This window comes from Lachnellula hyalina (assembly GCF_007821495.1).
Source record: "Lachnellula hyalina strain CBS 185.66 chromosome Unknown contig00087, whole genome shotgun sequence".
In the NCBI taxonomy this organism is placed as follows: domain Eukaryota; kingdom Fungi; phylum Ascomycota; class Leotiomycetes; order Helotiales; family Lachnaceae; genus Lachnellula; species Lachnellula hyalina.
In genome coordinates, this window is record NW_022157201.1 from 97,640 (window position 1) to 111,508 (window position 13,869).

A 13,869-nucleotide genomic window follows, 5' to 3' on the forward strand; every position below is an offset into this window, starting at 1 on the left:
TTAGTGCAGAACTTCTTGCTGTAACTCCAAAACTGAGGGGCACGTCGTTCATGTTGCAAATAACAACTTCTTGATGTTCAGGGGAATTCTCTGACCAACGACCAACATGTGCCGTGACAATATGTTATAGTGTAGTGGAGGCATGACGCCGTTTGGGCGAACCTGTATCTTGTATCTCGAACGTCCTCCTATCCCACTACTATCCTGTATTAAACGTTCTCATTGTAAGAAAGAAGGTAATCGAGAAGAAAAGGCCATAGTAGCTTCGTCCGAGGGGCGGGGGCGCGTTGATACAGTACGGGGAATTTCTTCGCACGCGAACCGTCTCATTTGATATGACTGAATCTTAGCTTTGTAGGTAGATTTCCAGTCTGTCTGCATCGCGTGGAGATGTTGAGACGTCGCAAACCGAGATTGAGTGGGGTGACCTACGAGATGACTAACAGTCACAGACGACTGAATTAGCATGCAAGTGCCACATACGACCGTAGACTAAGGAGAATTAGGCATCCCGTCCGCTTTACTAGATATAAACCTTAGATCGGCAGATTAGTAGTTAGGTAGGTGACCACTAGCGAATACCTGCTGTTGTATATCTCAACTTTTTGCGATTTTTTGTTTCGCTATCATTCTGCTTAAAGATGCGTACTTTTTAATTCTTCCTCTTATGCTTGTGCATAGCTAATATTTACCATTGAGAAAGCCTAGAATCTAATATATAAATAAGCAAGAGTTATGATTACATTACTTGTAACTTCTTCCCGCTACAGCTAGCTGTAAAATTCGGTGAATTCATCACATATTTACCTCAGGGCGCGAGCGTTTCATTGCAGTTAAAACATAAAATCTATTGCTTGAGTGGAAGAAAGTTGAAAGTCGCATTTGAAACTATACAAGGCGTGATCACTGATCTGACGAAAGTGGACTGGCAAGGAATTGATGCACGAGCCTGCCTATAGAAAGAGAAATAATCGCCACTTGGGATACGAGTGAGTTTAGGGAGGCAAGATTGTGTAGCGTGCAAGAATACCTGCCTATATAGGTATGTAGTTTGTGGTTTTGGTTCCACAATGCTGTGCATGAAATTTGATTCATGGATAGCATGGGAAGGCTTATTGAAATGACATGAGTTTGGTAGCTCGCTTGAGCCAGGGAAGGACAAAGGAAGGGAAAGACGAGTACATTTCTCAGAGGGGGTCTTGATGAAGAGAAGAGGCAGATGTGACTGTCCCAAAATGTTCGGAATATCAACACTGCCATCAAAGCTCTTGTCTTTTCATTCCAGCTAAAGAGTGAGTGCCATTAGGATCTATCATTTCCTAGTCCAGAAGTCCAATTTGCCATCCATTCCATCCCAACAACGCCAGTCCCACCACGAGACATTTTCCAATCCGTCATCATTCATCAATTTACTCGACGCGTCAAGCCATCTCACAATAATTAGCAGGAAAGGCGCCCTTCCTACCCCTTAGTTCGCCATCCCACCAATCATCCGTACTGTCCGTTTTCTTGATGATCTTTATTTGGTCACCTTCTCTAAAACTTAAATCTCCTTGGTTTTGGCCTTCAAATGCATACAGTGCAGTTACAAAGAGACCGGAATTTTGTGATCCAATTCGCTTTGGTGGTGGCGGGGGCGGTTTCTTCTTTGCTGCAGCTGATCGTTGGAAGTAGTCCCCACTCGGACGGCCGGTGAGTGGGCGGAATATGATGACACCGGTGTGAGATGCGTAGAGTAGTCTGGATAACTGGGTGTTGGCAGAGCCGGCTCTGGAGAAGGAGACGGCTCAGGGGCTGGCGGGGCGGAGACGAGCATTGAATTCGAAGATGGAATTCGTGCCATTCGCATTTGTGGATTGGGGGATGGCGTCCGTGCCATTCGCATTTGTGGATTGGGTGATGGCATCCGCCCCATTCGCGGTTCCGGATTGGGTAATGGAGGTTCAGATAACTTGCTTTGGGATGTGGCTCGTCTGTTTGAAATGCCGTTCCGAAGGCCAAGTCCAGTTATGGAACCGTGTTTCGCAGGATCATTTCCCAGAGCCATGGGTTGGTGAACTGTCCTTCCTCGAGCAAGACAGTTGATTCTCTCTATTTGTTCTTGAATAGGTTTGAAATCTGCGTTCCATACTGATATGACATCGTTCATCGGGGGTGAAGGGGATTGGAATCCATTCTCTTCGGCATAGTTGTGGAGGGCCGTATAATATTGAGCTAATAGTGTATTTTGGATCATGATCTGTACGGCCAGAAGATGGGGAATAATTGAAAATGCTGCAGCTATAATAGGAGGGAGTGTTTGTCTTAGACCCTCGTCTGCGACTTTGAAAGCCTGAGGGAACAGTTAGCAAGTGTACCTGGGAATGAGAGTTTTGGCAACCATACGTCTGAAGCCCTTGACAGCTCCTCTTCTGCTTTCGCCAATGCCACATTTTCGCGATCGCTGCGTATTACCTTTTTAGTCTGCAGACTGTTGACTTTATCTATATACCGCTCCCAATCGATTCGTTTATTTTCTCTCTTCTTGATCGTCTTTCGTAGAGGTTGGAGGAATTCTCTCGCATCACCCGCAGGTCGAATAATTCTCGAATCCATCAGGACCACCTCCTCAAGAAGATCCGTCTTCAAATCCGCGTAGACATTCTTCAATTTGGTCGTCCGCTCCAGTTGTTCTTGTGGTGTAATAATAGGGTCGTGGCCATGTCCATCGCTCGCTCCAACAATGGGATCGTAAAGCTCCTCGAACACGGTTACGGTTCCCAGTTGTATGTTGAGTATAGACACCCAGGCATCTCTCCAAGCTTTTGATGCTTCCATGATCTAGAGCAAAAGTCAGTGGAGAATCTCACCAACCAAGGAGGATCTGGCGACTGACCTTGGTGAGCATGTTATCTGCATCCTCAAAATCATTGAGAAGCACCGAGACTTTGGCACTGTCTTCCCCGCCTTTGCCCCTCGCCTTTGCGATCTGGCGTGACATAGAATTCATGGTTGAAGCAATTCGCTGTGTGCTTAGGTGTTCTGTTGCGTGGGTATAACAAAGTAGGTGACTGGGTTCTGCCCAGTATGTTGTATACTGGCTGGCGGGAGGTGGTCGATCAAGTAGGATAGATGGTGTGGATGGAGACCAGAAAGTAGAGGTCGTGGAAAAGCCAATAGACAGATTGTAGTATGTGGAATGGCACAGCCTCGATGTGGAAGCAAAAACAGAAAAGAGTGGTGGTCAATAGCGAAAAGCGTGAGGCGCAAGCTATCGAGGAGCTGTGGGAGGGTTGTTGGATGCTGCTGAAACAGGTCGCGGGGCCCCTTGTGCACATCAGTCAGGGCTGCGGCTTGCGCCTAAAATGACATACCGCCCCTCATTATAATAGTCTACTCCGTACTGTATTCATCCCAACAGCGTCCTGAAGTCTGGAATAGAAAATGAAAATGCAGAAACTCGAGGGGTCTTGGAGATAGATCTAGATTGTACAAGTAGGAGACCCCCTCTTTCATCCGATAGTTCAATTTTAAAGCCCAGACTCTGGGTCATCCCGCCCGTAGTTGCTATTTTTGGAAACGACCCTCCGTACACGTGATGCATCTTACTTTCGCGTTTGACTGGGAAGGAAGGCGCGTCGCGTCAAACCTCTACTACAGTCCTTCAGCTTGGCACAAGCAATCACACAGCACCCTAGTAAATCGCGTATGCCATGAGTTACCCCCAGCAAGAAATCTCTGTCTATCATGGCCGCCGTCTACAGTTCAGCAACATCGATGGAAGTTCCCCAAACGCAAAACACAGCGCCCGTCCTCGAATTCAGATGTCTCTATACCCAGCAAATACGGCAGAAGGCGAAACGTTGGCAAGATGGCCGGCTCAAATATCACACATTCAACAAGCGGGTCATGGTCTACGATGAACGGTCGAACTTCGTGGGCGATACACATTGGCAGGAGGATACAGAGCTTGATGAGGGGGAAGACCTTGAACTAGAACGCAACGGGTTCCTAGTTCAGGTAGCAGATTTCATTGGCAAGAGAGATCAGGACCTCACAGAAATCGTGGACAAGAGGATCAAGGAGAAAGGAGAGAGGGCCGCGGCGAAACTCACAGCGTCGCCCGCGGTTGGACGGGCTCAAGAATTCGGTACACCAGCGCCTTATTTGAAGCCAAAGCCTCTCAATACATTGTTAACCCCTACTGGACACTATGGAAGAGCTGTAGTGTCGGGTAACTCTCCGTTTGAGGAAAAGCAATATGTCAATGGCAGTGGGGGTGGGAACGAAAATGAACCACCTGCGAAAAGACGGAAGCAAAACGAGTCTTCACAAAGCAAGAATGGGTACGCTCAGAACTTGATGGGCGCCTCCTTAACTTTGGCATCTTCGAAACCTCCAGGTACAGCCTCGATACGCTACGAGCCCTTCAAGACGAAGCCCTCTATATCACAGCGGCCCCCAGTGACCATAGATCTCACATCAGACGATGACGGAGAGGTTGGAGCTGTCACTTCGATGAAGTCTGGAGCAAGAGAAAGTATCTTGGGGAACAGGCGAAAAATGACACAGAAAACAAAACGACATAAGTCCCCTCCGGCCAAAAGCACATACGCCGGCAACCTTACAGGTGTTTCTTTGAGTTTGTCACGACCGGACCCAGTTCAGTCGAAACGACCAAGCATTTTCCCCGCACTCAAACCAAGCTCAAACGGTCTGCGGGATGGTTCAAATTCTTCTACGGAGGAGAATGATAGCTTCCTGGATATTGATCCTTCTAGAAACCCAACACCTGCACCACTTATGAAAAGAAGAGATGCGAAGACGACGAAGGCGAAACTAAGACCAATAAGCCTCTCTCCTGCCTCCTCTTCACCGCCAATCGAGCGCAGCAGCAAACCAAAAGCTGCTCTAAGAAAAAAGCTTGTTAATGGCTCTCGTTCTTCTTCTCCAGTACCGGAATGGCCACTCAAGAAGTGCAAAACTGTGCCATCTGTTACACGGAATGAGATGATGAATCTTCTTCCTTCTTCGTCTCCGATGATTGGTCATATTTCTAGAAAGCAAACCCCTGTGTCGTCTCTTCCAAGGACGGCCGATGTGGATGTCACACGACAAACAGACAAACAGCCTGTGTCTGCTCTACGAATAAAGGCTAGACCTCCACGAAAGATGATGATGCTGATGGATCGCCCCAGCTCTCGCTCATCTCCGCGTGATGATCTTCACCACCCCCCCAAAATTGGTAAAAAGCAGGCCAATACACCCGATGAGATTGTACATTCTCAAGCAACACGGGACTTGGATTCTTTTTGCCAAAAGCAAGAAGAGAGGTTACAAGCTCGTTTGGATGGGCAGAGAACTAGGCCTAGCTTAGACCTCGATGACTTCGATTCTCCTCTACTTGATACTGGAATCAACCATCAGGCAATTGACAAAATCTTGACCCGTAAACCAACTGTGGGCCATTCAGTAGGCGTACCCGAGTCGAATCGACCTACAAGTGCTTCGAAAGTCACCTCGAAAGATCACAGTGTGCCGTCTGCGAAGCTTGTGGATAACGGAGTCCAAGAGGGTGCAGCAGATAAGAATATTACGGACCAACGAATCTTTACTAGTAATATAGCGGATCAACCTTCTTCCAATGCAGTTGTTTCCGAGCATCTATCTTCAAAACTGCACGGAGAGGTTCGCCCAGTTCCTCCCAGGGCATTGCTACAAGCCGATGCCAATACAAATGGTTCGGACAAAGCATGGGTATTGAAGCCTCCCGAATTCGTTCTTGAAAGCAACAAGGCGACTACTTTTACAATAGATGTTTCTAAACCAGCTTCTGAGGTCACTTCTGCAAAGGCTGTGGCTGTGGCTGTGACTGTCCCACCGGCTGAGACTACAATCAACAAAGGGGAATCTATATCCAAAACGACGCCTAGGAATATGCCTCCTCGACCTCACAAACCCCCCAAAGATGTTAACGGGGCGCTCGAACCCACACTCGAACATTTTCGATCTCTCGTTAAAGCTTCTTCTACAACTCCAACTCAGCCAGAAGAGCCACCCACTCTCCCTGGAGATATGGGGACGGAACATGCAGAAGAGCCTTTAAATGAGAACTTAGATCAACAAAAACCAAAGCTAGCATCACCTGAAGTGCATTTTGAGCAATCGCACAACTCGCCTTCGGTCGAACAAGCTTTGCCGACCGAAGCTAGGGATGCGATTAGTTTTGGGTTTCGTTCAGCAAACGATTTACATGCTACCAATGCATCTGAAGTAGTCAAGTCCTTGGCGGCTACAATAATGAACCCTGCAACACGTGGGAAGTCCCTTCAGAAAACGGTTACCGAAAGCAATGATGCGATGGCCCAGTCTTGGCAGGCCGTCATGCCGCCGCCTCCCGCCCCGCGAATCTTGCACCGGCCCGTAACCCGCGTGGTCTCGGGCCGGAACGACGTCGACGTTGTAGAGGAAGGGCAACAGAGTGGTGGTGTAGATGACGTGTCTCTTGCTGGCCCTTGGAGCAGGGAATCTTTTGATTTGTTTGGGAGCTGGAGGCCTCCTGGTAGAAGTAGAGCAACAAATGCTGGACCAATAGCTGGCTAGTCACGAGATATACACAATCGCACACGATTGGGGAAAGGCCTACTCGGTGTATCATAAACCTGGCAAAAGATCCCAACCTCGTATTGTGATGAAGCCGGATCCTCTCGATTCTCGATGCAATTGCTTCGTATACTTCGTAAGCTAACCAACAGTACAGTACAGTAGTGCCAAACTTCAGTGGCTTGATCCTTTGAAACGAGATGCTCTGTACCTCCGTAAAACAATCACACGTGCGGATGAGGCTGATTGAGGTGGCAAAAGATCTGCTACGGTCACGGTCTTGAATCTTGATGATTCGACTACGAATACTCGGTATACACAGTAGTAAGGTACCTCCGTAAGGGGCAGGTGCAGGAGCAGGGCAGGGGCAGGGCAGGGGGCCTCAATCTGAGTGTTCCCCTCTTGCACTGCCACAGTGCCACACAATTATCATCTGGATTGGATCTCGCTTCAGGTGCCAAATCTCTTCTCTTCATTCTCTCCTCAGCCGTTCACGCGCCTCAATTGATCGTCATCAGAAAATTCTTCATCATCAACAGCTTCAATTGCGCGAATATGGACGGCGGTATTTTATCGTGCTGTTTGATCTCGAGTGTATCGATGCCTTCACCGTCCCTCGACCCTGATGCCAGTTGTTCTACATACAGTACAGTAGCATTCCTCACCGGCACCCTGCCTTCAGGTTGGCTCGGTTGAGGGCGGGCGGCGCCCCTTAAACTTGTGATACTGCCCGCGAGTGAGCCTTGTCTCCGTCGCATTTATACTTATCCAGGCCTGCTGCCTCCATCATCCAAAGTTAAGTTAACTCTCCTTGTCATTCATCGTCGGACGGGGAAACGCTGCATCGTACTATATCATCCGAGAGGTCTCTTTCTAGGTCAACAAGACCTCATTCACTGACTTGATCCTCTTCTGCTCAAACCCCCGCAGCCTCGACCCCTCCTCTGTAGCCTCGACACTCAACCTCCACCGCCGCTTCACAATGTACAGACCACCGACTGGAGATCTGCACCAACTATCGCCATCTACCCCTTCGAGGCTCGCTCATTCCAATCTAACTATCAGGACATCATCCACCCAATCGACACGACCATCACCAGCACCTCAAGCCACAGCCTCCCCGCCAAAACAGCCTTACCCTTCGTACCCTATTCCTATACCCCCCAAGAAGCTAGACAAGGCATTGAGTATCTACAAAACATACAAAGAGGCTTTAAAAGAGGAAGAGTTTGCCAAACTTCAGAATGGTTCTCTATCTGCCACGACCGCTCATCATGGTTTTCACCTCAGCGTACCAGGAACATCCGCTCCAGGCTCTGTCACCTCTCACACATCCTCAGGTCGTCTTAGAGCTGGATCAGCTTCGACTTCGCAGTATGGGGCGACTGAAATATCGTCCGTCATGTCGTTCAACGGTAACGAGAGCCCGTTGTCTGCGAATCCCCATATCGAATTGAGCACGTTTGATGGGAAGAAAGTTAAACGTCGGACGAGAAAGCAGTTTGATAAACCACGCAAAGCAAAGACGGCCTTGATACGCCATCTAGGGTCATGCTGGGTCTGCCACGATCGGAGAGTTCCGTGTGACTTGTTCACGCATCACGATGTTCAGTCCCTCGAAGATATCCTTCAGGCTCGATCGAATAGACGCCGCCCACATTCACAACATCACTCGCGATCTTCCCTCTCGAATGCCTCCCGACAAAATGCTAGATCTCTATCAGCGGGGCACGCTACGATAGAACAGCCAGACGCATTGTTGGGTCTGGGCCAAAATGAAGAACTGCAAAGTTCAGCACCATTCGACATGACCTATCTCGACATTCCATCCCCTGCTCCAGGGGAACCATCGCCAGGCATCTCAGCTCCCGCCACCATATATCATAATACCCCCGATTTTCCAGCTCTTGGTCCTAATCCATATGGCCTGTATCAAAACGGCAACATGTTCCCCATTGGCGTCCAACATGGCAGCTATTTCATGTGCTCACACTTAGACGGCTGCTTTGAACGTTTCGCCGACCTAGAACAGCTGCAGAATCATTTCGAGGTTGCGCATTTCGCTTTTACTCGAATTGATCCGGCTCACAGATATGTTTGCTTATCATGTCAGCACTACAACGAGACTATCTCTGCGCCTTGCTACCACTGTCACGGATTCGTTGAGATTTGGATCTACGGGAACTTCATCCACAATCCTTCACATCACCGGTACTCCCCAGATGGCCAGGACTTATCGATGAATAGCGCATCGTCACCTTACTACCCCTCAGCATACAACATGCCGACGCCAAATGTCCCAAGTAACCCAGAAAACCCAGACATGAATGGTCGGCACTTCAACAACACGAGAAACTATGACTTCCAGCCCAACAATTCCTACGGAAGCGGTCCGAGTCCTAGGTACGACTATAACCCCCCATCAAATGGCAATCAGTTCCATGGCAGCCAATTCCAACTACGAGCATGGAACTCCGTCCCCGTCTCCGAAAAAACACCCTCGCTTCAACTCCAACACCAAATTCAAGCCTCCAAGTCCCGTAAACGGAAAGCCTTTTTCACCCTCGCTCTCCTCATTACAGCCCTAACTCTCTGCTGCTCCTACACCTGGCTTATGACTAAAGCCCGCACTCTCATTCCCCATTCATCGCCTGCCAGTCTGCCCATCATAGGCTTCGTGGGCATTGTAGCTTCGTTTGCCATGTGTTCGAGCGTGAAACACTTTACCGTGCGCAGGGCTCAATGTGTAAGTTTTCTTTTCTTCTCCTCTCTTCTTCCTTTTCTGGGAGAGATACTGCAGGTACGTTAAGAGACACTGGGCTGATACATAAGCATGCAGAGTCCGCAGAAATGCCCGTTGTATGTTTTGGGTACGAGAAGTAGGCCGATGAGAGTTCTGAGGGAGAGGGCGCCGGATACGTATGTAAGGGATGGCATGTTTTCGTGACGATGACTCTTTGCTCCTCCATTGTACTCAATCTGCATTCGCGAATTTAGGAAAGGGAAGAGTTGTCATGATAATGATAATGATAGTGATGGTAATGATGATGATGATTTACAGGACTCGTGTATTCAAGTATATAATAATGCCGCGCAACTCTACTTTTCTTTTCTTTTCTTTTCTTTTCTTTCGTCTGTATATATTGTTTGTTTAACTCACTCAGGGTTATATTGGTGTTGGGATTGAAGAGTTTGTTTATCTCACTTGGCGCATTCATTCATTCATTCATTCATTCATATAGCGTTGTACGAGCGAGCGAGCGTGCGTGCGAGTTATATATATGCGTGTATCATATACCAGCACTTCCTTCCTTCCTTCCTTCGCATTCCTCTATAAAATAAAAACGGGATGTGTAGGTCGTCAAGAAAGAAAGCAAGGAAGGAGATTGTGTTAGAGCAGAGCACAGCACAGCACAGCACAGCACAGCACTCAACTCACTAGCTAGCGTATTAATATACTGAGTAAATATACAAATAAATATGAATCGCATGTACTTATAGGGCCCAGGTGGATAGTTGGAAGATATAAGGGGATCGCGGGGTAGCGATGGAGATACAGTATAGATAGATGGGGAGGGCGAGGATGGATAGGGTTACAGTATTAAAGGCCGAAGAGGTTGATGAGATTTACTTCTCTTTTGTGTAATAAAGAGCGAGCGCATCATGTAACTTCTGGAGTAAATTTAAAATCGCCGTTGATTGTATGCTATCCTATGGATATCTTTCATAATCATCAACGGCATCCATCTCCACATGTTTTCTCATAACTAAATCGACTATCTTCTGATATACTTGCTCAATCTTTATAAAAGAATCCTCCAGAATCCTTTCACAGAGCAATAGCAGTAAGATTATCCATCATCGCAAGCCATTGGGGTCTTCTGTGTCCAAGATGATCCAAATCTTTGGATGGGTTATTTTGAGATGAATAGGACTAAACGTTTGTTAGTCTTATGATCTCAGATTATCAAGGAAGGAGGGGAGCATACGCTTGGAGAATCGACTTCGAGGTTTACACCATAACAATCGTTTTGCGTACCACCGAGTAGTGACAACATCGTCGCCACACCAGACAGTGAAGGGGGATTTGCCACAAGCGCAGCACATACTGCTACTCTCGCGATTGAAGCCAATGAACTGCCTTCAGTCCATTCCTGGCATCCCTTTTGAAAGTCCTTGAAGAGTATCGTATTCGACACAGCCAGGACAGCGAGACAAGCTAATGCAGCGAGTTGAACTTGTCGTGGGGCGGAAAGCAAGAGGGCGGAGACGTGGATGAAGAGTGATAGCAACATTGAGACCGAGGTCTGGGTAATCTATTACACGTTAGCCATATTATTCAAGTTGGGGGGACTGGTAGGGTTAGCATACAGGTGCGACGAGAGCCGAGGCCACAACTGCACACACAAGGACCTTGCTGTAATGCAAGACGGCATCGAGTACAGGAGCGGAAGCGACAGCGCCCACGTTCGAGACAGTAGTTCGTGGAATTGAACCACGCGAGAATGCATCATGAACTTCAAGCTGTGATTCATCTCGGGAACGTCCAACATACTGTAGCGACGGGGCAGCGGTGAGCTGCTTTGCATGAGCCTCCAAAAGTCTATCGGAAGGTGCCTTCACAACAGTATAATCAACTTGCTTGGTGAGAAGTGAGTGTGTGTGTGGATACGTCACGGCGAATCCAGAGTCTACGCCTGGAGCAAATGCTCCTTCGTATCCATCTTTGTAGAACGCGAGGGCATATCGCTTCTCGTCTTCTTGCAGGAGAACGGCATGAGAATCAGGTCTTGTTGGTGTGCTACCGCTATCCTGTGCATTTAAGTGATCATCGTACAGTGACTCAATACCAGAAGCGGCCCTTGATTCAGTGTGTCTATCACGATCGTGTCCTTCGGTAGAAGGAACGAAGAGCTGCAAGTTGCGGCCAGAATTGAGTGGTTGATAGAAGTCGCCGCCAGCGCTGGGGCTTCCAGTGCCTGGAGTTTGGAGACTGTTGATCCTTGCACATAATGAGCGGAGCAACTTCCGTATCTGGAGTTGACATTGCGGAAGGTACCCTTGCGGCAATGGTGAATCTTGGACTTGACACTGTCGGAGCGTTGCTGAGAGCCTTTGGAGTTGTTGGCCAAAGGCATAAATTTGATCGGCCGTATCTCTCCCAACATCATCCCGCTGGATATTCGCATTGACCGTCGCCGAGTTATACTGTACAAGTACGGTTCGAAGTTTCTGAAGATCGCCAGAAAGGGATGGGCATTCTGCTGGTCCTTGTTTGACAGATCTTAGCGATTCTGATACAATTGTGCAGGTATTAGCAAGGCCAAAGACATCGTTAGAGAAGCCTAATGAGCTTCTTGTCGGTCGGGCGGGATTTTGTAGGCTTGTCGGAGACGGGGAGGGTATTCCTTCCCGATGTTGCAAACCCGTGTAGGCGCGGGTGGCTGGACGTTCTTCTTGAGCTGTACTGTGAGCTATCCTATCTGTATCATAGCCTTGGCTACTACTACTACTGCTCAATTGCCTACTCGCGAGAGCTGCAGCTAGGCTTTCATGGCCACGCCTCGTTTTATCAGTTGACTCGGTCCAGTATTGGTGGTTGTCAGTTTGCAGAGATGATCTCGAGCTGGAGAGTGATCCAGCTCCGCTCCACTCTGCAGGAGAGTAGTTGCTTACGGCTGTAGGTGAGCCGTCAGATCGTGATTGAGTATGGCTTAAGTAAGTCGACGTCGTACTGTCATTCATTGGTGATAGATCGGACGATGCCTGGCGTACGCTTAAGCCAGTTCCTTCATCCAACGAGCGTTGCGATAATGGTTGCCGCACATGGCTATTGGACTGAGACGATGATAATGAATCGCCGGGACCATCAGGCCAAATCTCATCAGCAAGCGTCCCAACGGTTTGTGGGGAGACGTTGGCAGTAGAGAAGATCGAGCTTTCGCCCGACTCCTGAGAGAAGGAAGATGGCTGGGCCCTGCGATTATAGATAGAATCTGCAAGCGCATTAATCCAGCTGTCTTGCGAGTTCACATCTAGCTGTCCAGCATCTTGCGTAAAAGATGATGGATGCGGTCTTGAATGTGAACTTGGGAGGCCTGCCCATTGATCCATCCCAAGTTGTGGGGTGGCAGGCAGGTAAGAGAGTTGGTTGAAGTCGACTTGCTGCATCGAGTCGAAATTCGAGAAATCGAAATCACCCGAGTTCATTGGAATATCGAGGTTGATATCGAAATTGAATTGACTCAAATCGGCATCCTCAGCAATCGACATGTCAGCTGGATTCCACGAGGAACCATCTTCAGGAAACAGAACGAAGTCGTCCATCGCGCCGTAGGATGGAGTGTTGCTCTGTGATGGAATTGAGGATTCTTGTGATAACGATGGTGTAGATAGTGTAGGACTTGGGTTCACACGACTATTACTACCACCACTACTACCTGAGAGGGTCTGCCCAGTCGAGACTGTCGAGGATCTTGACATCTCATTGCTTTGCCGGCTATGTGATGGGTCGCACTGGATGAGAATTAGCCAAGACTCTCAGTCGAGGTGGGATAATTGACTCACTCGGATCTTCTTCTTCTTGCAAGCGTCGCAAGCCTTCATGATCCGCATCAAATGCGCATGCTCTCTCTGCTCCTTGGTCTTGGTACCACGGCCAGCAGTGCTAGTCACATCAATGCCGTCCTTGGTCATGATGGAGAAGCCTGGGAGTCTGGCCTCAGCAACCTTCTTGGCATCCTTTTTCGCAGGCTTCTTGCTGACTCTACCTCCGGATTTTCTCGCAGGAGGGGTCATGCTAAGAGAACCATACGCAGAATCGCCGAAGTTCATCGAAGCAGAAGGGCTAGGAGTATACATGGAAGGGCTGAAGGAGGACTGGGATTCGGATGGGGACTGCTCAAAGGCGAAGACATTGTAGGTTTTGACCAAGGCGCCGGTGTTGAGGTCGACAGTGGCATGGTTGTAGAAATCGATGGTGACTTCGGACAGCTTCCTATAGAAGAATTCGATTTAGCAACTTGCTCGTAGTTTGATAGATAATACAGACGCCGAGGGGCATTCAAGTTCCACGGACTTTGAAGCTGAAAATCAATGGAATGGCAGCCGACTTACTCCTGCTTGGACGCATTGCCCAGAACGTAGGCATCGACCAATTGCTCAAGCTCTTGAGAACCAAGAGCAGGAACAAAATTGAGAGGAGCGCCCAAGAAAGGCTGGGTGATGGTGAAGGAGGTGAAAGGGTTAGTGGAGGCCATTGCGATTGCTGGTGGTAGCCTTATCGGT

At 48.5% G+C, this 13,869-nt stretch overlaps 4 protein-coding genes across 4 annotated transcripts; 2 read left to right on the plus strand and 2 right to left on the minus strand.

Annotated features, from left to right (window-relative positions):
- Positions 1–1,421: 1,421 nt before the first annotated feature.
- RVS167_1 (Regulator of cytoskeleton and endocytosis) lies at positions 1,422–2,989 on the minus strand (the record flags this gene model as incomplete). Its single annotated transcript, XM_031151479.1, is given in 4 exon segments — positions 1,422–1,770; positions 1,785–2,332; positions 2,386–2,820; positions 2,876–2,989. The coding sequence occupies 4 exon segments, from the start codon at positions 2,987–2,989 to the stop codon at positions 1,422–1,424; spliced, it is 1,446 nt and encodes a 481-aa protein (XP_031004507.1).
- A 737-nt stretch (positions 2,990–3,726) lies between these two features.
- Positions 3,727–6,582, plus strand: YGR042W (Uncharacterized protein; the record flags this gene model as incomplete). The annotated part of the gene is made up of 1 exon (XM_031151480.1): positions 3,727–6,582. One exon carries the CDS (start codon positions 3,727–3,729, stop codon positions 6,580–6,582), a length of 2,856 nt encoding a protein of 951 aa, XP_031004506.1.
- Positions 6,583–7,564: 982 nt separating this feature from the next.
- On the plus strand, positions 7,565–9,529 carry LHYA1_G006544 (uncharacterized protein; the record flags this gene model as incomplete). The annotated part of the gene is made up of 2 exons (XM_031151481.1): positions 7,565–9,328; positions 9,422–9,529. The coding sequence occupies 2 exons, from the start codon at positions 7,565–7,567 to the stop codon at positions 9,527–9,529; spliced, it is 1,872 nt and encodes a 623-aa protein (XP_031004505.1).
- Positions 9,530–10,411: 882 nt separating this feature from the next.
- Positions 10,412–13,841, minus strand: LHYA1_G006545 (uncharacterized protein; the record flags this gene model as incomplete). Its single annotated transcript, XM_031151482.1, has 5 exons — positions 10,412–10,516; positions 10,572–10,898; positions 10,954–13,098; positions 13,150–13,579; positions 13,699–13,841. 5 exons carry the CDS (start codon positions 13,839–13,841, stop codon positions 10,412–10,414), a joined length of 3,150 nt encoding a protein of 1,049 aa, XP_031004504.1.
- Positions 13,842–13,869: the final 28 nt, after the last annotated feature.